Source organism: Sturnus vulgaris, chromosome 3 (genome assembly GCF_052056855.1).
Source record: "Sturnus vulgaris isolate bStuVul1 chromosome 3, bStuVul1.hap1, whole genome shotgun sequence".
Classification (NCBI taxonomy): domain Eukaryota; kingdom Metazoa; phylum Chordata; class Aves; order Passeriformes; family Sturnidae; genus Sturnus; species Sturnus vulgaris.
Genome location: NC_142245.1, coordinates 33,619,115 through 33,643,745, shown reverse-complemented (window position 1 = coordinate 33,643,745; position 24,631 = coordinate 33,619,115). Strand labels below are relative to the sequence as shown.

Below are 24,631 nucleotides of genomic sequence, written 5' to 3'. Positions count from 1 at the left end.
TGTGCAGTCACATGTTCTCCCTTCTAACTCATGGTCAAATATTTACAGCCTTCACAGTGGTTAAGGTTTGTAGGGACCACAGGTGGAGTCATTTGGTCCAACCTCTCTTGGTCTCCCCAGCAAGCCTGCATGGCCACAGTAGTCTTTTCATTAAGCAGTTTATCTATGAGACCTTCCAAAATGGCTACCAGAAATCTGCCAGGATGCTCACGAACTGATCTGGTAGCCATGGAGATACACATGATTGTTCTAATCTAAAATTTCAGGAGTCTGAGAACCTCTTGTTCTCCTAAACAACTGTAGCAGCCAATTTTTTTAGTGTATTTTCAGAAGTCCCATTCCCAGAGTGACTGAAGAGCTCCTCAGTAAATACAACACAGTTTCAGAAAGGACTAAAAGAGGTTTTTTGTTTTTGTGAATTACTTGCATTCGGTAGTGGAAGCAAGAAGCTGATTTTCAGAGCTCTGTTTTTATCACTTTCCAACCTATATTCATTGACATAAAATATAAATGCATAAAGTTATCAGCCTAGAGCTATTGGCTTCCCTATAGATTTGAGAAATGAGAAACACAGAGGAGGATGTCTGATTTGAGACTTTGACAGAAATAAATACCCATCCCTTTTTCTCAGTAGGAACAATCTTCAGTAATATCAGAGTTAGAAAGGAGTTGGAGGTGGGGGGACCTCCATAAATTCACACATCACACAAAGCTCCTGGCCTGGCATCTTATCTGCATAAGGTATGTTTGGTTTTGAAGGGGCCAGTGCCATTAGCAGCAATTCAGTGGTTGGGAAGATATCTTTTGTTTTTAAGTGACCCATTACCACATCCTTTTCTCCAGCCTCCCCACATCTTTCAATAGCCTGGTGGATTGAAGCAGATAAGAGTTGGGTTTATATTAAGCATGAGGTTTCACAGACAAATCTAGCTTGTAAGAGCCCTTTTTTAGTCAACTTTGTGATCATAAATAATTGCATGGAATTAATCACTTATATTGTCACTTGGAAATCAAGAATAAAAGTGCTAATTTCTGGAAGCTGGAGAGAGCATACGTGCTATCTACTGAGAAAAACTGATGGAAATATGCACTAAGAAGAAAAAGATCTGTGAGGCATTACTGTTGGATGAATTAGAATGAAGCTTAAATGAGAGGATTTAAAAATAGAACAAAAATGAAGAACAGAAGTTAAAAAAACCCACAATCAAATACTTGAAACAGAAGCATCAGGGAAAAATGGAAAAAATGAAAGTAAAACTCCCTATAGATAGTCAGATAGAAAATTTGTATTTGTCAGAATGATATATAAAGTGTTACGAACAAGCTTCTGTTTGTTCTGTTAATGTTCTGTTAACTTAAAGAACCTTTAAGTTCTAGGTGAGGGGGGGCGAGGTTCAAAAAAACACCAAACCCAATCAAACAAAATTGAAGAGAGGATGATCTAGTGATACAAAATACCAGCAGATCTAAACGGCTAATGGAAAAATCCCAGTCTTGAGGCATATACTCATACTCCAGCCCAGTCATAAGGCAAATATATATGCTTAGCTTTACCTCACACAACACCAGTGAGTTCAGCAGTAAGCTCCACCAGTGTAAATCACACCTCTCCCTCTCTTACACCCCCAGTTTCAGCAGATGCAGCCACAGTAAAGACTGGGGGAAAAAAAGAAGACAGGAATGAAATGCAATTTCCAATTCAGATAAAACATCAGACTGTTATAAGTACTGAAAGAAAATACTCCTTTATCCTTACAAATGTGGTTCCAAAAAGACCTAAAGGGCAGAAAGGGGAAAACCAACATACTGTTACCCAGCTTTAAATCTTTTAATTTTGAAAAAGACACTGTTAGAGTTTTAAGAGATTTTGGTGCCCTGCAATAAGCAACTTTATTGCTAATTGGAACACTGTTTCATAAATTTTATTATCTTAATTCTAAGAAGTTTTCTCAGTTTTATAATTCTCTAGAATTAACAGAGTCTCTGAAGTGATTTCAGAAGAAAAAAGCAATAAGTTAGTTTAATAAACTTGACCAAAGAAGGAAAGTAAATTTCAATTTTCAACAAAAATGCTTAAAATCCAGAACACATTCTGTAAGAATACAGTGTTTACCACTAGTATTTATTAAATCTTTTTTTTTTTTTAAACTTTGCTTTATTCAAACTTGTTCTGGATATTACCCGAGAAAAAAACCCTGTAGCATCCCAGCCTGAGGCAGCTGACAGCCCACCCTTGTGCATGTGTGCAGGCAGGCTCCTTGCTGCTCCACCAGCCCTTCTCCTGCAGCCCACGCAGGGTGGGCTGCTCCAGCTCCTGCACTTCACTCTCTTCCTTCCTGCCCTCTGACTGGAAGCCACAGACTCCAGTAAAGCCATAGTACACATCTCAACCAAATTCTTCCCTTTCTTGTGTCAGGCTGCAGACTTCTTCCAGCCTTGGCTCAGAGGTACCTTTGGTCTCCAGGTGCTTATTCCCAAGCTGATCGGGCCCAAAGCACTGCTAGCTGTGGGTGGTGAGTGCATACCAGCTCTTGGCTCCTGCAGGGTTTCAAAGGGAAACTACCTTACAAAGGGAAGTGCTCTGTCCCTGGGTCCAAAGGTGCAAGCTCTCAATGTGATCCCCCATCACACCAGTAACAGTTTGTGTGCTGGGGAAAGGAGAAGGAAAGCATGAGAGAAGGACGGGTATTTTCACGTGATTTGCTGCTGAGTATCCAAATGGGTTTCTGTGGATTTGTTACCTGTTCACAGCAAAGAAAGTGAAAAGTGACTCAGCATATTCACTTGCTTCCCAGGCTGTCAGTTTGGGGGTTATCTGGGGTAGAGTTCTCAAAGCAGCTCTCGTTCACTTGGAAGCAGACGGAGATATTCAGCTCATTTCATGTGGGCTGCTGCAAGCTGTGATCCGCTGCCAGTGCAGGTCATGTTCAAGCCAGATTTCTCAATGTTCCAGCAAAGTTCTGCAGCATTATGATAAAGTATTTCAAGTATATGAAAGCACTTGAGATACATACAAACGGGTGAAGAATATAGCAAAAGCTATAAATCAGCAAGTGAGAAGTACAAAGGAACAAAAGGAAATATTACCAGAAATATTTTCTCATAATAAGGGTGCTTCAAATAAACAATGGGCTTAAAACTTGCTTCTCATTTATTGCTGTTTGCAAAACCATGACATTAGGTAGAAACTCATCTTGTTAAGCTTAAGAACTTGGATAGGGATGGCTAGAGTTAGTTACTATGGAGTTTAAAAAAATGTTGGCTTTTGTGATGAGACCAGCTTCAGAGAAGAAAGAGAGGATAAAGGAAAATAACTTGGTTTTAAGAATTCATTTAAAGATTTGCCATCTGAATGCTTTGCATTAATTTCCTTTAAAGCTGATCAGTTATAACAGATTTTATCCAAGTAATTGCTTATTTTTCAAGTGTTTTATGGTTATTTTGCTTTGTTTTTTACTAGAGTATCTGAGACTTTCCCATGTGGAACATACTGGTGATAAAAAAATCTTTTTAGATATTGTGGACAATCTGCCTCTTTTCTGTTTTGAAGGTGTGAGATTTGTGCCTGAAGTACATGTCTGTTTTCACTCCTTTTTAATGATACTTTTGGTTGAAAATTTTTCAAGTTTGTAAATTATAGACAAGCACACTGTTGTCACATAGCAACCAGCTCTTACTTCAGAAAGACTGTCCTGTCTATGATAACAGGATTGTTAAAACAGCTCTTTGTTAAGACTGTGCTCACCTTGCTTCTTACTTTCTTAACTTTTGCTGTTGAAGATCTCTTATTTTGCTGGTATGTGAAGCCAGAGAAACAAGTGCAGATGCCTTGTCTCACAGAGGAACTGCCAGGCAGTTGTTTTCTTTTGTATTAAAAAGAACTCATAAAATCCAGAATCTCATTGAGGCCCTGACCCTGTAATGAACTCAGCAGACACATGGGTCTGGGGATACAGGAAAAGCTATAGGATAGAGAGCCCTGGATTGCAAATACTGATAATTCAGGATGCTGCTCGAAATGTGTTGGTGTGATGTTATTTGAAAGGATGGGTTTATGTTCCTGTGAGAAAATATTAGTTGGATAGTTTAGGAGCTTGTTAACTCTTGGATTAGCTACTTTACAACAAAAAGCCCTTAGAAAACTTTTGATCCTCCTCCTCACTGACTTTACTGACACTGTTCCTTCAGAACATCGTGACCTGATAGGATACCTGGTCATGATTCATAATATATGCTGGAAGGGCTGCCTACCTTCTGGCCAGGGTGCACTCCCAGAAATATTCTTAGTCTGTGGATGTGGAACAGCAAGGTTACATGACAATGCTTTTCTTCTGCTGTTTATTGTCAAATAATTGTTCTCAGAAAGTTTGTAGGGGACTCCCTGACTTTTTATGCTTTCCTAGAAAATTACCTGTAGTCATTTGTTAGCAGTTGCTTTAGTGTGTTGCCAGAAGAGTTTCTGATGCTAAGTCTTTCATATGAAATGATGCTGGTTTCCCTCAGCCTGAAATAAAAAGGAGAGGCTGAGCAGATTTACTGCAGCAGAGTGGGTTAAAGAGTCGTCTATGACAAAATAGCTTTCTTTCCAGAGAGCATTCTAGAGTGAAGTTAACTCAACTAACGCAGTTTCCTAAAATGAATCAACTGATCAAACCTCTAACTTCATTTCTTTATCCTCCTTTTAAAGATTATTTAGTGCACAGTCTTAAAGTTAAGTTTTGCTAACGCTTGTGCTGTGATTTGCTAGTGCATAGTTAGGTTTTGTGTAGTTTTCTGAGCCCATGATGTGTGATGGGAAGCGAGTGGGCAGAAAGGAAAAGGCTCCCTTTCCTTTTTTCACTCACTGTGAAGATGGGTTTTCCTTTTCTTTTTTGAGCTGACTTCATTTGGGGCCTAAAAGAAAAATAGCTGAACATGGGATACTGCTTCCAAAGGTAAAAAACAAGACATCTGTAAACAAGACTGTGAGGAAAGGCTGTTTTTTACTCTTTAAGTTACTTTTTGGTGCTTTGGAGTCTGCTTAGCAGACCTCAGGATTTTTTAACAGCTGCCTTGTAGGATTGCCAGGGCAGTGCCTAAACAGGGAAAGCTACCCAGGGTCTATTTATCTATCTGGGCTCCAGAGGTTTGTCATACAGAAGTGGCCACCTTAAAAGCATGCTAACATATATTAATGAATATTTTATAAGAGTTCACTTGCTCAGCTTTGCCTATCACAGATTTAAGGTATGCAGCTGGACCATGGTAGTATCTTTAGTTACCATGAAATATTCTTCAAAATTCTAGGGGGTTTATGTGGGATTTTTAGCATGGCCTTCCCAATCTGTAGAAGCCACTCTTTGTGAACTGAGGGGACAGAGGAGATGGTCTAAGAGCTAGCAGTACTCTGGTGCCACAAAAAGTGTGTCGTGTCTTTTCTTTTTATGGCAAGAGCATCTTATGAGGGAAAGATGTATTGAGAAGCTTAAAGAGTAAAACTATGATAGGCATGTACTGTGTGTACTACAAAGAGCATTCACAGGAGAGAAAACCAACCCAAAAAGGGGGTTATCTGGACATCAGTGGGGTTGTTTTTTCAAAGTCAGGTTGAACAGAAAAGTGGCATTAGGCAAGAGCTGGTTTGTGGCTGCCAGTTGTAATTGTTCTGTCTCCATGATTGTTTGGTTTTAGTTACATATCTTGACCATATGTGTCTTCATATGCGAGCAGAAAGGTACACTGAAACAGATAGTCAACCTTAAAACCTACTTATGATTGTTTTAATTAATTGTCCCTTAGAGACATTAATTGATACTCCCTTGAAATGGTTCTTCTACATTCTTCTCACAGCAGAACCATATTTTTGGAAGCTGATTTACAATGCTACCTCCTCTTCCACAGACTGACTGCTGTGCAGAGGGGTTTAGTCCATCTAAATTTCCAGAGTTCACAGCTCCACTCTAGCGAATGTGTATATGTGGCAAGTTACAAAAAAAATCTCCAGAAATTGCAGATGTCTGATTCATGGAGCTAAGTGTCTTCTTATGAACTAATTCATATATAGGACTTGAGATATGTGTAGTCAGTAAACTTCTATATGGCTCTGAATAAAACCAAAATGAATCTTGATTTTAATGCTGGAGAATGCAGCCTTTTTTCCCAAGGCCAGGCTTAGAAACTGTGATTCATTGAATGCTCTGAACTGAGAAACTGCTTCTCATGAAACTCATGGGCTTGGGTTTTGGACTTTTTTGTTAAGCAAAAAAAGTTATTCCTTGGGAATGGGAAGAGAGGGATTCTTTTTGGTATGGGGTCAGTGAGGGTGACAAACACGGGTTGTGGCTGATATGTGATGTCCCAATGTAGTTTTGCAGTGCTTCCTTCTGCTTGGTGGGATTACTCAACTACACCATCCAGCACACAGGAAAAGCAAAATAGCATTAGTCTCTTAAAAAGAACTTGTTTACTGACTCTAAAGTGACAGCTCACCTGGAGGCCCAAAGGGTGCTATGGCAGAAAGTGCAATAAGAGAAAGATGCTTCTGAGGAGAACTAGCTAGCCAAACCAATGCCAGAAACCTGAATTTCAGACCCTTGTACCCTGGCAGTTCTACTTGTAATTAGATACTAACCACCCCTTAAGTCCTGAGGATGCTTTCAGACCTAACTAATCTGGTTCCTGTGTAAATAATAGTCCTTATTTTGGCATATGACCACCTCATTTCTGAGATGAACTGAACTCCTTTGATATTAAAATATCATGGAGAGATTATAGAAAGTACAAGGTGAGGTCAATCTAGTTCAGCATCCTGACTCTGATGGTAAGCAGTGCAGGTCAGAGAAAGAGAAGCACAGTGCTATTTCTCCAAAACAAACTCCTGGCAGACAGATCCTAAGATAGAACACACCTATGGAGATAAATAAATAGGGGCTCAGAAATCATCAGAACTGCCTGTTAGTCATGCAACCTCACTTGGGACAAATTAGCACTTTAGAAATGCCTGACAATTTCTCATTGGGTCTACTAATGATTAATGAGTATTTCATGAGCAGTGATGAAAAGGGAGAAATAAAAAGACTCGCTCCACATGCTGCCTGCTATCATAAAAGGCAGCAGAGTATTTCAATAATGATATTCTCTTTTAAAGTAATGGTGTGTTGAATGTGAAAATCTGAAGGCAGTATTAATTGAGGGTAGATGGATTAAGGACATGCAGAAGAGACCAGGAACATACTGTGATGGTCAGATGTAGGGTAAAGCACAACAAGAAGAGCCAGAACAGGACAGATAAGGCTCTAAGACAGCAGAACAGGGTAACACAAATGCCTGGGTTCTCCTGCAACACTGAAGGTGTGGGGAAAGATTCAAAGCCCAGGTGGGACTGGACTTGTGATTGTTCAGTGCCCTCCTGAAGGTTCGCTTTTTTTTTGTTACCTCTTTGTCACTGCTCTTGGTAAACAGGAAGAGGAGAGCGATTTGGAAGAACTAAGGGTGAATAATGGAAAGAACATTATAGGTGAGTAGAGTAACTAATTGAAGTCTAAAGGAGAACAAACAAAAATGAGGAAAATCAGAGTAACTGATCTGTTGAAGGGCCGAGTCCCAGAGGGAGAATCCCAAATTACTTCTGAGAGGGAAGACTGGTTTGGAGAGAAAAACAGTTTAGGTTAGAAAGTAACACAGGTAGGAGAAAAATGCTATATGATTGATTAAAAGTGCATAGGATTGCATCTGTTATATATGGGGGCATGTCACTTTTAATTTAAATGGAAATAAAGATTATGTTTCAATATATTTTGAGACCAAAAAAAGGCAGTTTTAATGGAGGAGTATTGTGGTTACCAGCAATCACGTTTTGTTTGTCATATCGCCATCATCATAAAAGCAGCAGCTTTGCAAATTAAAGCTTAAAGTGCTTTTCTTTAGTGCTTTCTTGTTTCAGGAGGTTGCATTACCAAATACTAATTTTTTATACGGCTGGCATCTATATGTATGTTCTATGAAAAGCAGAGTTGAAGGATTCACTCAGTATCTGAACTAAGAGAGGGTACAGCAATGAGGAGAGCATACATCCTTAACTTATTTTTCTCCTTCGAAGTATTAATAAGGGAAAGGCAAACTCTTGAAACACAGGACTCAAAGAGAACAGGGGAGTATCTTAAGTGAGATTTTTCTCAGGGACAGTTGTGTAAAAAATATGTATTTAACATATATATAGAAAATATTTTTTTTAACACTGAGAGGCAGTAATTAAAGTTACACATCTATTTCATTATTTACTTAGTTTTATGATTATTTGCAACTCTTTATTTAGTTTTTATAATTGAATCATCTGACATCTGAAAATCAACTGGGATTTCCCACTTCTGTAATAACAGGTAACATAACTGTAGTCTGAAAACAGTCTTGCTACACCTGTTTGGTAATGTAATTAATTGTGTGGTTAGATAATAAGCATTACCCTTATTATGATGGTATGAGTTAATCTCCTTTAAAAATAATAAGTTTATCCTTCTAAGTGCTTTAATAAATAGACAGCTGTAGTAACTTTAAAGAAATGTCTCAAGTTAATAGTGCTAAATTTTGGGGGGGCGAGGGGAAATGATTTTTACTTTATCTACTTGTGCATTTATATACAAGCTTAGACGCTTTAAGGGAGGGAATCTCTCCATGTGCCTCCAAGCTGTTAGCTGTTTTGTTTCTCCATGGTAACAGGAGTATAAAGCAGTATGAGCATGTTACTGAAGCAGGGAGACATGACATCGTTTAGGAATGGGATTACATGTGATGATTGCAGCTCTTGGGTGATTCTGAATGAGGCTGTTTTCTACCACACAGGCACTGTCAATATGTGCAGATGTGCTCATTTAAGGCAAGGCTTAGGGATACAAAGCTGGCCTAAAATAATCTATCAATCCATAAAGTTTGTGGTGGTGGGAGGGATTATCAGACATCGGAGTTGATGAACCTCTTCCAGAAATATGACTCAACATGTGAAAAGCCCTGTGCAAGATCAAGGTCTAAACACAGGGCTCAGGTTAATAGATGAGGTTCAGATAATACAACTCCTAAAGAGTTAATGATGCATTTTCTGTTTGAATTTGTTTACATACAAGAAAAAAAAACAAACAACAAAACAACAAAAAAACGAGGGTTGGATAGGCAAATGACATCCAAATTAATGCAGAATTATTTGTATGTTTCAGTCAGTAATCTTGCAATATTAACTAGTTTAATTTTGTTGTCACTTTGACAGAACAGTATGTATGTCAGGAGTCCCTCAGCAGACTAGCTCAGATTGTTCTTTCATTAAGAAATGGACAAAGACAATGATTTAGTGCTACAGCTTAATCACACACTGACCTCTCCTTTGCATTGATGTACTCTTATCCTTTTCTTCTGCAACTGAGGTGACTCTGACTTACTGAACTGAAATAAAATCTGCTAACTTGACCTTAAAGTAAGGGAAAGGTTCTGGCAACTTTTTCTCATCCGTAGCTATTGCATCTCTTCCTGTCTCTGTTCAAACAAGCTGTTGTGTAGTGCTGGGTTGAGCTAACCTTCCCGACCGAGTCGTGTTTTCTCCAAGTAGATATTGCCTGACTGAGGACAGAGCGGTGTGCGTGTGTGAAAGAACCCTTGCCTTGCGCAGTTAAAACAGGATGACTTCCTTGTCTCTCTTCCCTTCCTCTGGGGCAGGTAAATGTAATTTGTTCTAGTTCGGGAGGCCACGCAATCTGTACCCACACAAGGCAACTTCGTGGCAAACACACCTTCCCTTCTGTTGCGCCTCACACTGATCCTCTGGCGGTTTGACTTGCGTTTCTTTTCCTGCAAGTGAAAATTAGTTTTTTATCCGGGCTCCCTAAGGAAGCGACTAGATCCGTGCTGCTCTCCTGCTCGCGTGAAATCATCTCCACAGTTTGTTTTCACGTTACTATTGACCGAATTGGAAAAATCCAAAATTTGAAGACTGTACAGCTTTTGTGGCTGGGGAGAGCCCCATCTTAACGCTGCGCAGAGGGGCAGGCAGGGGGAAGAAAAGAGGGAAATGTGCGCAGGTTTGGTGGGCGGATTGGCGCCGTGCCGAGCTCCAGACCGGGAGTCCGTGCACCGGAGAACCTTTGTTGTCGCCGGCTCTGGCTAAGGCTCAGCCCCGCGCCTGCCTCCCGCTGCTGCGGGAACGGGGTAGCCCCGCTCCTGTCCTTACATAACTGCACAGCAGGGCTGCGCCAGGACAACTTCTTCGAGCAGCAGTGCCCCTTTTTCGCAGCCAGTACGCAATAAACCGTGCGGGACTAGGCCCGACACGGGCGCAGGGGAGCCAGGACAATCAGGACAGGGCACTGCGAGGCTGTAGCTGGGATGCGGGCCCGTGGTGGAGGGCATTTCGGACGGGCTGTGGCCTCAGGCGGGCGGGAGCTGGCACGGGGCTGGCTCGCAGCCCAGAACGGGTTCATTGTGCCGGAGCAGTGTATCGGCCGATCCGACGCGGAACCCGCCAGGACAAGGGCGGCGGGGTGTGTGTGCGCTGCGCTCGGGCGGGTATTTACGGTAATGCGGTCGTTACGGTAGCGCGGGAGGGCCTACGTGCGCGGGGGCGGGGCAGCGCGCGCGCGGCGCCGGAGCGTGCGCGGCCCCGCGAGGCGCGTCTCCCTCGCGAGCTCGCGGTGAAAGGATTTGGCGCCAGGCGGGTCCGGCTCCGCAGCTCCCGCAGCCGCACGAACCCTCCGCGCCTCCCGCCCGCACCCACCGCCCGCCAGGGCACCGACACACCGCAGCCAGAGCCAGAGCCGCCCGTCTGTCCCTGCCCGTCGCCGCCCGCGCGCCGCCCAGGGACCGAGCCGCCAGTGCTGCCGCCGCCGCCATGAGCTGCTCGCCCGTGAACGTGAAGAAGCTGAAGGTGTCGGAGCTGAAGGAGGAGCTGAAAAAGCGGCGCCTTTCCGACAAGGGCCTCAAGGCTGAGCTCATGGAGCGGCTCCAGGCCGCGCTAGACCAGGAGGAGGCCGGCGGGGGCGGCCCTGCCAGCGGCGCGGCCGAGCCCGGCAACGGCAGCGTGGAGGGGGAGGCGGCCGAGAGCGGCGGGGGCGCCGCGCAGCTCCGCCAGGGGGGAGGCCCCGGCCAGGCCGCGGCCTCCGCCATGGAGGACGACGACGAGGAAGGGCTGGAGGCCGCCGATGGCGACGCCATGGAGCTGGGCGAGGAGAACGGCGAGCGGGCAGGGGCCGGGGGCGGCCCCATGGAGGAGGAGGCGGGCGGCGAGGAGGAGGAAGAGGAGGAGGAGGAGGATGAGAACGGCGACGACCAGGGTTTCCAAGAGGGGGAGGACGAGTTGGCCGACGAGGAGGAGACCGCGGCCGGGGACGCCAACGGCCACGGTGACCAGCAGCCGCCGCAGCCCCAGCAGCCGCAGCAGCCCCCGCCACTCCTCCCGCCGCGCAGCGCCGCCGCTGCCAAGGAGGCTCCCGGCAAGAGCGCCGGGGGCGCCTCGGGGCCCGCCGCTGCCTCCGGCCCGGCGGGCCCCGCCAAGCAACAGCAGCAGCAGAAGAAAGCGGAAGGCGGCGGCGGAGGCGGCCGCCCCGGGGCGCAGAGCGCCGGGGGTGAGTGAGCGTGGCGGCGGGAACCGGGGTTGAGGGGGGCGGAGATGGGGGCCCATTAATCCTATCCCCCCCCCCCCGCCATGACGGGGGTTGCCAGGCCCGGGGAGGGGGGGGGGCGGCTTCCGGGGCGCGCGCGGGAGGACGTTGGCGGCCCCGCGCCTCGTGCTGCCCCGGCGGGGGGGGCGGGGAGGAGGGGCGCGGGGGGAGGGGCGGCGGAGGGGCCGCTGGGGCGCGCTGTGCATTGTGCGCCGAGCAGCGCTGGGCGCGCGTGACGTCACTTCCGGGCTGGGCGCCGCCGCCGCACGGGATGGCGCTGGGAAGGCCTGGCGGTACAATGGAGGCGGGAGGAGGAGAAGGAGGAGGAATCCCTTCCCTGGGGCTCCCGCCTGCGGCCCGCCGGGAGGAGGCGCAGTCGTGCGGATCGCACGGTGCCCTTGCGAGAGGCCAGCAATGTCCCGATGCCCCCGTGGTGGGCGGGTGGTGATAGTGTTGCGGGTCTGGAGGCGCGGCGGGTCAGGAGGGGGTTTTTTTGGTTTTTTTTCCCTTCCCCCCCCACTTTTTTTTTTTTTTTTAACTTTGGGGTTTTTTTGTTTTTTGGGGGGTTTTTTTTAAATTTTTTTTTGGTTGGGGCTTTTCAGTGGGGATCATAACACTAAGGGCCGTACTGGCTGCTGCGTAGTGTTTTGACAGCTTCCTTATACTAAATCTGATTTGCGTCAAGTTTTGAGTCTCCCGTGAAAATTCAAGATACAGGGTTTTACCTTATATTAATATAGCACAATTCCTTTTTAAGATGTTACTGCTTATGTCATGCTGTCGCTTGCTGCAGTTTACAAAGTTGAAACCATCGTATAGATTTTATTCCCAATTAAACTAAAACTTAAAATAATCAAATCATTGCTTCTGTTACAGGAGATGGTAAAACGGAACAAAAGCCTGGTGAGAAGAAGAGGGGAGTGAAGAGACCACGTGAAGACCATGGCCGGGGCTACTTTGAATACATTGAGGAAAACAAGTATAGCAGGTAAACAGAATTGATGCTGGGCTGTATTTTGTGATGAGGAGGAAGAGAATACAGAAATGTTACTCTGACTTCATGAAAATACATGTTTTGTTTGGTTTTGTTTATTCAGGGCCAAGTCCCCTCAACCACCGGTGGAAGAAGAAGATGAACATTTTGATGACACAGTGGTTTGTCTTGATACTTGTGAGTAAATGCGCTTTCCTTTGCTCTGGAAAGATGTCGTGTTAAAGCTTTTAATCTTAATGCCACGCTTTCTGAAACGGGGAGGATACATTTGTTGATTTTCATTACCAGGTAACATTAAAAAAATTAGTAAAATACTGTGTTGCCACCCGTTTTTAGCAAATAAAAGAACAGAAGAATATATGGCTGCATTAGCAGGAATAAACTTGGTTTTCCTAGGTAGTTTGTAGTGATAGAGAGTTCTGTGAAGAAATCTTAACCAGAGCACTAATCTGGTGTAGGAGCTTAGGTGGGTAAGTGTAGAGTGCACATAGAACACGCTAGAGACAGCTTGATGAAACAGCCGTCCATCACTACTGCTCAGAAAGCTCAGAGTCAATAGTATAACTGCTTACAAAATCCAGTTTGGGAAGTGAGCTTCCTACATATAAGTAGGAACATAAGTTCCCCTACTTATGTACTGACCAATAGAGTGTTTTTTCTGTCTTCTGATAAATTTAACAAAATCTGATAATGTCTCCTCAAAAATGACACATTCATATTACCTGTGAGTATGTGGGCTTTGAGTGGTGGATTGTGCAAATGGCATGGCAGGGAGAATTGGTCAGCTGAGCAGTGAAATTGAGAAGTACTTGCAAACGGGTTTTTTTGAGGCAGGTTATAAACATTACTATTACTGTAACATACCATAATGGCAGAGTTGACATTTGTATTCTTGAGGGTAAGTATAAGGATTCAGTGCAATATTAGAAACTTGGTCTTGAAGTAATACTTGAACTTGTTGGATTCTTATAGTGCCATTGAAGGAAAATGCCATTCTTAACTTGTGGCATTGTCTGGCATACTTGTTAGAAGTTTCAAGTGGTTTTATTCCACAAGAAATGGTTTGAAATGGAAGGAGGTATTAGTTTACAGTCACGGAAATTGCTGAATATGCCATCTCTGACATTTTGCTAAGTCTCGAGCTTCTAACTGCTAACCTGGTGAGTAACCACTTCTGTAGTAGCTTTGGATTTTTCTAATAGCTGAGTAAATAGCTACTTTTCATTATTATTGTCTCTAGTAATAATAGTATTTTCTAGTAGACAGTCTTGTTACTGGACAAATTCTGATTTAAAGTGTTGACAGGCTGTTTAGAGATAAGATTCAAACACAGCTGTAAGGCTGAATTGTGTAACGAATTGGCACTCTCTTCTGGATAGCGATCCAGACGTGTAAGAGGTTTAGCCACTCTTAAGTACTTTTTATTACTTGTGTCTTACAAAGAAGCTGTAACTTCAAATTCTGTTCTCATCTCCTATTCTAAAGGTAGCCTGCTGCAAAGGTGGGTTTCTTCTGTATGATTTTATTTACTTTTCATGCAACAAATAAAAGTTAATAGCACTAATGAGAAGACATTTAGATCACTAATAGTATTTTTAGAATTGGAGATGGCTGTCTGCAGACAAAACCAAATCTTGTGCATAAGGGTTGCCAGTAGTAGAGGGCAGACTGCACTTTAAGAGTATTCCGGCATCATGCACGTTTTACACCAGAGCAGAATTCCTCACTTTTTGCCCATTTTGCTCCTTTCTTGTAATTATCAGATAGGTTTGGAGCTGCTTCTGTGGATTCATTGCTCTGGGGAATTCAAGTGTTGCGTGCTGCACCTCTCGTTACTATTCAGCATTGTTTTTCTGAAAGTCGCTGGGAGATTCATTTGCAGTTTCATGGTGTGCAGCTCTGAAACCTTGTAAAAACCAAGGTTTCGCTGAGTTCTTAGAGTGATAGGTGACTTCATAGTGTGTTTCTGGACTGAAATAGGTTCTCTTAGCACACTCTCTGTACTTAGCATATCTGCATCTGACTTAACTGCCTTTATTTTAATAGACGTCATCCAATTTGACTTGCTGATTGACTATATTAACCAATGTTAACTATGTTCAGTACTTAAACAAAACCATTTGTGTCCACATTTACTTCTTAGCAGTGCTTAGGTTTGGGGTTGAGCAGTGAGACTGCTTCAGAATCAGGTCTCTAGAGGGTACTGTGGAGAGCACAATGCAGATGGCTCTGTATTGATGGAAAGAGGTAACTGACAAAAGAGAGTTCTAAAAGATAAGGGGAAAGTCAGGAGTTTGTAAGCAGATGGAAAAAATAGAGGGAAATTGGGTGACAGAAGTGAAGATGGCACCTTGAAAATTATTTGTTAGTTAGCTTTTCCTAAGATTTTTGGCTGAGCTTCAGTCTGCAGTTCCATTGAGACATGTTGCTTCTCTGAAAGGTCCTGGGTACTTGCTGGCAGTTTGTCTTTAAAATCACCTTTGAAAGCTGGCAGCATCTTTAATGCATAAAATTGGATACCTGTACTTTATTTTGTGATCAGAGTAAACAGAATGATTTTTATGTTAACAGATAACTGTGACCTGCATTTTAAAATTTCAAGAGACCGGTTTAGTGCTTCCTCTCTGACCATGGAAAGCTTTGCTTTCCTCTGGGCTGGAGGGAGAGCCTCCTATGGAGTTTCTAAAGGCAAAGTCTGCTTTGAGATGAAGGTGAGTTAATGTTTATGGGAGACTTTTGCATGCTTAAATGTGAGACTTGTACTTGTCACTTTTTTTTTGGACTCGGTTGAAACTAATTGATGTGAACAGGACTCTTAAACGGCTTTCTCTTACCAAGAAAATGACTCATTTTGCAAAACTGTTTCCTCTCTTATAAGATCTTCCATATAACGAACAAACAATAAACCAGAAATTAAAAAAAAAACAAACCAAAAAACCCACAACACACTGTATTTGTTCTGAATGTGAGACTTCTGGTTTCATTTTTAAACCACAAATTCAATTTGGCATCTCATGCATCAACACTGAAAATATTTTTATACTCTCTAGTCAGAAGTTTGCATGTACTTTCTGAAGATGACAGAAAGCTTGACTTTTTTTTAAGGGATATAAATTAATTCTACAGTCCCTTCTAGTTCTACTTAGTCTTTGAGTTTGATCTGCTCTAGGCAGGGATTTTGGCTGGATGACCTCTAGAGGTCCCTTTCAACATCATTAACTTTGACATGATGCATTGAATATGAGTATTTAGCAGGTAGTTGAATTTTGAGAACAGGAGTTCTCCTGAAGGGTAAGAATGGCAAAGAGCAGTTAGCCTTCTAATAAACTGATTTTTCCAGCTTGTTGGTGGAAGAGGAAGAAAATCATAAAGCTTGAATTTCTTTTTCTTAGTCTTTTTTGCTTAAAGGCTTCTTTGCATATGATGGGCCTGTGTATATTTATCTGTTTTCTTCCTCTAGTGCTTTCAAAGGTAGCTGTTATCATGGGAATTGGGTAGTGATCCCATTATCCAAGCTTTTGCATGGAGTGATTTTTGTGTCCATTGATATCTATAACTTTGGAAGGCCAGTGAAGTGAAATTCATGTCACTATTTATTGTCCTGTTCATTTTCAAATGAGTTTCAGCTCAGTCACCTGACTGGAATAGTTGCAGAGGTTGATAGGATAATTATGGGTTGTTCACTTCATTTTTGTAAAGTTTCTAAAGACAGTTAAAAACCAGCTGTTTGCATGTAGGTTCCAGTGCGTTTAGGTGGTTTTTGTTGTTTTTTAACTGATTGTGTTGTTTGGAAGCTGGCAGCTTGCCCAGGAAGTCTGCTTACAGTGAAAAGGGTTAGTGTAATAATTTCCCTAATCTCTAAGAAGCGGGTTTTTTAATACATCGCCCATTTTCTTAACTAAGTAATTTACTGTGAAACCCAACTTCGTGTCAGCTGGGGATTTTTTAATAAATATACGTATTGTTTGTGATCTTAATACAGTGTCAAAAGGACTTAAGGCTTTTGACCACTGACAGGGACTGCTTGTGACAAAGTGATGGAAAATTTACAGTCTTCATCATCTTCTCCAATCTTCATCCCTAAGTCAGAAAATGGAACTGTTTAGTCACTTGGTGGTTTTATATTCTTGAATATGTTTTGTTTTTGCAGAAGGTGATCAATTAGACTTAGCAAAGATTTTACGAAAGTATAAAGGATCCAAATGTTACTTTTTGTTCTTCCATCTTGTTAGTGTATAATGAATACTGCTTACCTTTTACTGAATAATTTAAAAATAGGTTACAGAAAAGATTCCTGTTAAACACCTGTATACAAAAGACATTGATATACATGAAGTGCGAGTTGGCTGGTCACTGAACACAAGTGGAATGTTGCTTGGTAAGCTTTTAAAATGTTTGATTGCTTTTGTGTTGATGTGGCTGAAGTTTGAAAATAATTATTTTCTGAAGAAGGGGGGATGAGCTTAGTAATTGTAGTGTGTGTGTTGTGAAAAGTGGTCTTAATTTGAGTCATTCATCGGGCATGGTGTGAAGAAGTTCATTACGAGGATCAAATAAAGTAATTAAGTATTCAAACCTGTAAGGATTAGGGCCATAATTTAAGAATTTATTCTTACAGTGATCATATATGGGTTGTGGAAAACAGTGTTGAATACCTGACAAGATAAAGGATTTGTCTTTTTCATTTAATGTCATAAGCAGAAAAAGGAGAGTTGCCCTTCCCTCCACTTTTAAAGGGTGGGGCATAATATAAAATTTAACCCGTAGTAACTACGTTATCTTTTGTTTTGCTTGGTGGGAAAAATCCTAATTTCTGGAAAGACAGAAATACAACTTCATTATATATATATGACAAATTATAATAATATTTATAACTTGTTGCTGAAACGCACCTTTGGGGGAAATACTGGTGAGTTGGTATGTTCTGACACCAGCAACAGCTTTCTACTTAAGTTACACCTGAGTCCTTGTGTTTGACACTTCCTGTTAGCTTGTTCCTTGCAGCTTCATCCTCAGCTATTGCATAGGCTGACTGTCTGCTAAACTCCCTTTAAAATGGGAGGGGTAAGTGCTCCTGGAGACTTAACTTCAGAAAGCCTTTTTGACTACGTTACAGCAGGTATACCACTGCATAACCAGGTCTTCACAGTTTAAAAATACTTGTTCATGTCTTTATCTGACAGTTCAGCTTTTATTGTCAGTATGAATCTGGAAAGAGCAGCATAAGGCTCTTAAATGGGGATGAGGAAACACTGCTGTTCTATCTCAAGTGAAAGTACTGAATAGAAGAATACGCTTGTATAGCTGTTGGGGGGTGTCATAGCTTGTTTTGGCATTACTAAAAATATTGTGAACAGCAGCTTACTTAAGTATCTGTAAGATGATTTATGTGTAAAAGGCTAGACGGGAAAGCCTATTTGTAATTAGTTTAAATTGTTCCTTCAGGTGAAGAAGAATTTTCTTATGGGTATTCTCTAAAAGGAATAAAGACATGCAATTGTGAGACTGAAGACTTTGGTGAGAAGTTTGATGAAAATGATGTGATTGGATGTTTTGCTGTAAGTTTTCACTTATATTTTCTTTTGAGGGAAAACATCCTTGAATTTTTAGACTACTTTGATGTTAGAAGTAGTAAAGCAAATACATAAAATCATAGGAGCAAGACAAGTTGTTTAACATAGGCAGGCAATAGAAGTAGCAGCTATTACTAACAGTGACTGCTGGCAACATGATTTCATATTCATGGACAAATGTCTTTAAAGCCTTTTAACAAAAAATCAGGTCTTGAACAAGATGATCATTGACAGTGACTCATTAGAAAATTAGCTTTAGTTCCTTTATGAAATAACAGTGTTACAGAAGTTGAGTGAACATAGGCAGTAGAATGAAATGACTAATTAAGTGTATAAAGTGAGCTAATTTTATCCAAAATAATGCTTTGTCTGAAAAACAGAATTTTGATGGTGATGAAGTGGAGCTCTCATATTCCAAGAATGGACAAGAGCTTGGTGTTGCATTCAAAATAAGCAAGGAAGTTCTTGATGGGCGACCACTCTTTCCACATGTTCTCTGCCATAACTGTGCGGTTGAGTTTAACTTTGGTCAGAAGGAGGAACCTTACTTCCCTGTACCTGAAGAGTATACCTTCATCCAGAAGGTCCCCCTGGAGGATAGGGTCCGAGGACCAAAGGGACCTGAGCAAAAGAAAGATTGTGAAGTAAGTTTCTTCTGATCATCTCAAAAGTTGTTAAAGCAGATGGATGGAAATGGTAGAGTTAAGGAGACTATTCCACCTCACTCCTGACATTTTTGTTTGGGAGCTTTAATACTTCCTGTTCACTACCACTACCTTCCCCACTCCCACATGCCCCCTCAGTATCCATTAGGCTTGCTGGGCTAAGTTGTGTATTAAAGAAAATCTTTGAAGTAGTATCTCAAATACAGAACTTTTTGTCACAGGTGGTGATGATGATTGGCTTGCCTGGAGCTGGCAAGACTACATGGGTTACCAAACATGCAGCAGCAAATCCTGGGAAATACAACATTCTTGGGACAAATACTATTATGGACAAAATGATGGTAAGTGATAAGACATTTTATTTCTTGGTATGTTCAAAACTTGCTGTAGATCCATGGTATTTGGCTGCCATGGGGTTCTTTTGTATCAAAGAAACTGGCTCCTTGTTAGCTAGTGACCATTCTTGAAGAAATGACTGGCTGTGGCACTTAGTGCTGTGGTCTGGTTGACAAAGTGGTGTTAGGTCATAGGTTGGACTCAGTGATCTCAAAGGTCTTTTCCAACCTAATGATTTTATGTAAAGATTTTAATACCTCGCTGAGCTGGTAATTCACACATGGCAGGATTCTGAAGCTTTTTGTGGTAATATGTAAGAAATAGTCTGCTGTTGCTGACTATTGAATGTATTTCTACTTCTCTATACATCACTGTTCTCAGAACATTTAGCTAGAATTAGTATTGTGATGAGTATACCTTGAACTCAATGGTGCCAATTCTTGTGGAGTCTTTGTTTATAAAGCTCTTATGTTCTATGGAGGGTTGAGAATTAGAATTACAGGTTTGCAGCAGCTGTGGCCTTGAATTGAATAACCCTTGAGATGTGGTGGAAAATAGCAAAGAAAAATGTTAGTCACATGTATCAGGACTACACTGACTAACTCTGGGAAATCTCTCCATAGGTTGCAGGTTTTAAGCGTCAGATGGCAGACACTGGAAAACTTAACACACTGTTGCAGAGAGCTCCACAGTGTCTTGGAAAGTTCATTGAGATTGCAGCTCGTAAGAAGCGGAATTTCATTTTGGATCAGGTAGAAGCTTCAGTGAAAAACGGTTAAGGAAATTTGTTATAGGCTGTATTGTAGTAATTAATTGGGATTAAAATTATAATATAATAGTTGTTTCAGTTACTACTCATTTAGGGGACACAAAGTTGAGATATTACTACGAATGCTTGTCTGAACTTCTCTAGATTTATGGGATGTGGGAGGAATAGTGTTTAACACGTTGATACGAGCTCGTAACTTTGCGTTATGCAGCATCTTTATGTCCAGTTATTTGTAAACTTCATTGCAAGCTCTTGTAGAGGTGAAGTCTATACACCATAAGTTGACTTCCTTAACTCTTACAATGACAGCTACGTGTAGTAAGTTACTGCATTTTTTTCAGACAAATGTGTCTGCAGCTGCGCAGAGGAGAAAAATGTGCCTGTTTGCAGGCTTCCAGCGCAAAGCAGTTGTTGTTTGCCCAAAAGATGAAGACTACAAGCAAAGAACACAAAAGAAGGCAGAGGTGGAGGGAAAAGATCTTCCAGAGCATGCAGTTCTCAAAATGAAAGGCATGGAACATAATCCTATACTGTGTTTTAGGATGCTGAGTATCTGTTTAAAGGATTAAGTAAACGTGAAGTCTAAAAAATCACTTTATCTTAAAGAGTTGTACTTATACAAAACTGGAAGACTATTGTAACTTGGTAGGATAACACTATATTGTGTTCCCTCTGCTGCAGTCCTTAACACTACTCAGTTATGGTGATATGCTTCATGCAGATGCACAAAGCTGTCTTGGCATAAAGTGCCCTATATACGTGACATATTTGGCAGAAACTGGTGTTCTGAGTGGAGGCTTATAAAAGAAAAAAAAAAGATAGGCAGAATGTTTTCAAGGTTTGGAACAGTACTGGCAACTCCATGAAGACCTGTTTTATTTCCTTTGTCACTGTTATATTTTCTAAATGCTCAGATTATGTAATTTTGTCCCTATGCTGAGGGGATGGAGAGGGTGGGAGGAAGAATGGGGGAAAGGTGGTTAAATTGCGGCTTTGATTGTAGCTGAATGTAGATGCTGAATACTCAGTGTTTTTGCAATTATAGGGAACTTCACACTGCCAGAGGTAGCAGAATGTTTTGATGAAATAATCTATGTAGAGTTGCAAAAAGAAGAAGCTCAGAAGCTTTTGGAACAGTATAAAGAAGAAAGTAAGAAAGCTCTTCCGCCAGAAAAGAAACAGAACACTGGCTCAAAGAAGAACAAGAAGAGCAATAAAAATCAATTTAATAGGGGTCAGAGAGGACGTGGAGGATTCAACATGCGGGGCAACTTCAGAGGAGGAGGTGAGCCTAGAAATAAATCTGTGACTTCTGGAGGTTGCTGCTGCTGGGGAAAAAGGTTCTAGTACTTGCACTGCAATTACTATGTAGCGGGAACCTTGATCTCAATTTCAGTAAGTTTAACGTTTTAGTGCATAGTTAATTGTCAAGCTCAAGTGAGAGGCTTGTCAGACCTTGGGTTGCACTGTTTATCTTTGTGTAGGAAATAAGTAATACCTAACAATTACTTGATTAGAGTAACTCTCTCCCTGCAGTCCCTGGCAATCGTGGTGGATACAACAGGAGGGGAGGCAACATGCCCCAGAGAGGTGGTGGAGGTGGCGGTGGTGGCGGTGGCAGCAGCGGAGCGATTGGCTACCCGTATCCTCGTGGCCCTGTCTTTCCAAGCAGAGGTGGCTACTCAAACAGAGGAAACTATAACAGAGGTGGAATGCCCAACAGGGGAAACTACAACCAGGTGATGCTTTGAGGGGGGACTGAACTATGGTACTTGGATGTTGTTTGACAACCTTGGTGCCTGTGAGGAGTCTCAGACTTGGTTGTGGTGCTACACTGATGCCATGCTGCAAGGCCTTTCTAGTTCAGTGCACGTGCCCAGTGCTCTGAAAGTTGTGTCACAACTGATGGGGGTCAGTTCATGTTAGGGCTGTCCTGCTAAAAATTAAGATTTTTAGTGACTGTGTGTGAAGGTTTGTCTTTGGTTTTTTGTGTGTTTCTTCCCCATAATAACTGTTGTTTGGGCTGAGGGTCAAAGTGTATCTTTAACAAACATGTAGGGAAGTTTCTGAAAATAGCTGTGCACAGAGTCTTTGTTTTGGTGTCTGGTATCAAACGCAACTAGTAAAGACACACTAGCCTAGATCTTGGAATATCGGTGCAAGTATTGGAAAACAACATTTGGATTACAGAAGAGCCAGCAGATGGAGCCCAAGCCAGTAAACATGGCTCAGGTTTGCCTAATACTGACAAACAGGGGGAAAAGCAAAATTTTATCTACTTATATCCATGTCCCTTTGTTGTACCGTAACTTCTGTTGGAGGTTTTGTCGGCTAGCTCTTCTATTTTCAGTTGTGTGACCCATATCCTTTTGTCTGATCAGATAACATATCCTTGTAGCAACTACAGCCTTGCCTGACTAAAAATAGACAAGCTCTTGTATTTTTAGTTGTCCTGGTGCATTTAGCAGCTGGAAATAGGGTGAGTCAAAACTGGATTAGCCAGCTTTCCACACCAGGCAACAACAGTTTGAGCTGGTTTATTAATTCTAAGATTCTTGCCCCACGGTTAAAAAGCAGTTGCTTGGAGGGAAGGAAGGAGGCTTTTGGTATTCTAGTTCTTTTCAGGGAGGGTTTTTTTGGTGGTGCTTTTCTATTAACCTGGGGCTGATACTTCTATATGGTGTGTGATGTTTTGGTGGTAATAAAGATTGGTATTAGGACACTTCTGAAAAATGCATATAGACGAAGTAGTTAAAAACTGTTGTCTTCTTGCAGAACTTCAGAGGAAGGGGAAATAATCGTGGCTACAAAAACCAATCTCAGGGCTACAACCAGTGGCAGCAGGGTGTAAGTAGTCCCAGCTTTACCTTTTTGCTGATTGGTAACTTGAATGTTGGAAAATGCTGACTAAAATAAATAGATGCGTAATCAAAAGTAGAAAGCAAAATCTTCTAATGCTAGGTAATATCCCTATAAATAGCTTCCTATGCAAAACTTAATCTGCCTTGATGGTCTTGATATATCAAATACCAGCTGTGGCTTAATGCTCTTAATGGTATGTGGTACTTGGCTTCACATTACTGCTGTGAAGTGAACTCTTAACTGCCTTCAGTTGTTCAGGAACTTGCTGCTATTGGAGAGGACTTTAATCTTCTGAAGTTCCAGGGGAACTAGATGTTTGTTAAATGTTGTTTCTTTTCTCCCAAGTAAGAAACTTAACCATTATGTGATTGCAGGTTAAAACTAACTATTTATTAATCTGTTGCAGCAATTCTGGGGTCAGAAGCCATGGAGTCAGCATTATCACCAAGGATATTATTGAATACCCAAATAAATGAACTGATACATATTTCTCCAAAACCTTCACAAGAAGTCGACTGTTTTCTTTAGTAGGCTAACTTTTTAAACATTCCACAAGAGGAAGTGCCTGCGGGTTCCTTTTTTAGAAGCTTTGTGGGTTGATTTTTTCTTTTCTTTTTTTGTACATTTTTAATTGCAGTTTTAAAGTGATTCGTAAGAGAACCTCAGCATTGTGCACGAAAAGAGAATGTGTCAGTATTTCAGGGTTCTACATTTTATCTGTAAAATGTGACTTTTTTTTTACCACAACAAAAGTAAAACGTTGCTTTGTACCTGGTGTCTTTTTATTAAAGAATTTTCTCCTTTTTCCCCATTCCCCAATTTCTAAGAAACAGTCGTGAGTCATGTCACAATACTATAGAAATGTTAGCAACCAGATTCATATGGAGGCATCTTAGTAGCCCTCAAATACCATGAGATTATGTAAAGCTCCCTATTACACTCCATCCTCTCTATGAAGCTCTTGGGTGGGGAGGGGAGGAGGGGGAGGCAAAAGTTTCTGGCAATAACTAGGACTTTTTTGTAACATTTGGAACTCTTAAGATGCTGGGGGCAAAGAGGAAACCTGGGGCTAAATAGTGATGGTGGAGTGTATGTAGAAGCTCTTAAAGTTGTAAAACTCGGTTGCTTTATTTGTGGAGGCTCAAACTTGTGAAGGTACAAACCATAATTTTTTTTTCCATTTGTTCTGCATTTTGATTCTGAAAAGAAGCTGGCTTTGCCCATTTCTTATTAAACAAAACTTGTTGTAAATCCAGTTGTCTAATGGGATCTATATGAAGTTAGCTGTGTGTCTGTATAACTCTCCTCACAAAATACTGTATACCTAGTGTGCTTGTAGTAGTTACTCCACCATTTTGTAAGCTAATGAAACTGTGAGTCACCCATTTTATATCTTAATTTTTAATCATGTCAATTCTCAAATGGGTGTATCTCCTTAGCCTGCTGATTCCTTTTCTCTTTAAAGAAAGTGGGTGGAGAAGTTTAACTCTAGACGTTTGTTTGCAATAAAATAAATTCATTTTACTCTTGTTTGGGATTGTCGCCATCAAGGTCTAAAATCCCGTTAATGCTATAAAGAGGAAGAGAATGTATGAAAGCGACGATGTTGGACAGTTTAAAACTCATTACTGTACATGCTGAAATACTTGTGTTTCTTTAAAAAAACTAGTGGTTGCTCTGTTAGAGATCTATCACTTGTATAATTCACAGTTTAACATGGTTATATGTATAGGGCAAAAGCCTTTAAGTTGCGCTTGCATCATGTAAATCCACTTTTTTATTGTAAAATAGACATTAGGGAAGGAGCAGGAGAAGAG

General features: G+C 41.7%; 1 protein-coding gene across 1 annotated transcript; it reads left to right on the top strand.

Annotated features, from left to right (window-relative positions):
• The first annotated feature begins 10,831 nt into the window (after positions 1-10,831).
• On the top strand, positions 10,832-24,338 carry HNRNPU (heterogeneous nuclear ribonucleoprotein U). Its single transcript, XM_014878105.2, has 14 exons — positions 10,832-11,579; positions 12,492-12,603; positions 12,713-12,786; positions 15,181-15,320; positions 16,888-16,987; positions 18,055-18,167; positions 18,563-18,826; positions 19,069-19,188; positions 19,807-19,935; positions 20,294-20,462; positions 20,998-21,237; positions 21,489-21,691; positions 22,728-22,799; positions 23,221-24,338. Exons 1-14 carry the CDS (start codon positions 10,847-10,849, stop codon positions 23,272-23,274), a joined length of 2,523 nt encoding a protein of 840 aa, XP_014733591.1. The 5' UTR covers positions 10,832-10,846; the 3' UTR covers positions 23,275-24,338.
• Positions 24,339-24,631: the final 293 nt, after the last annotated feature.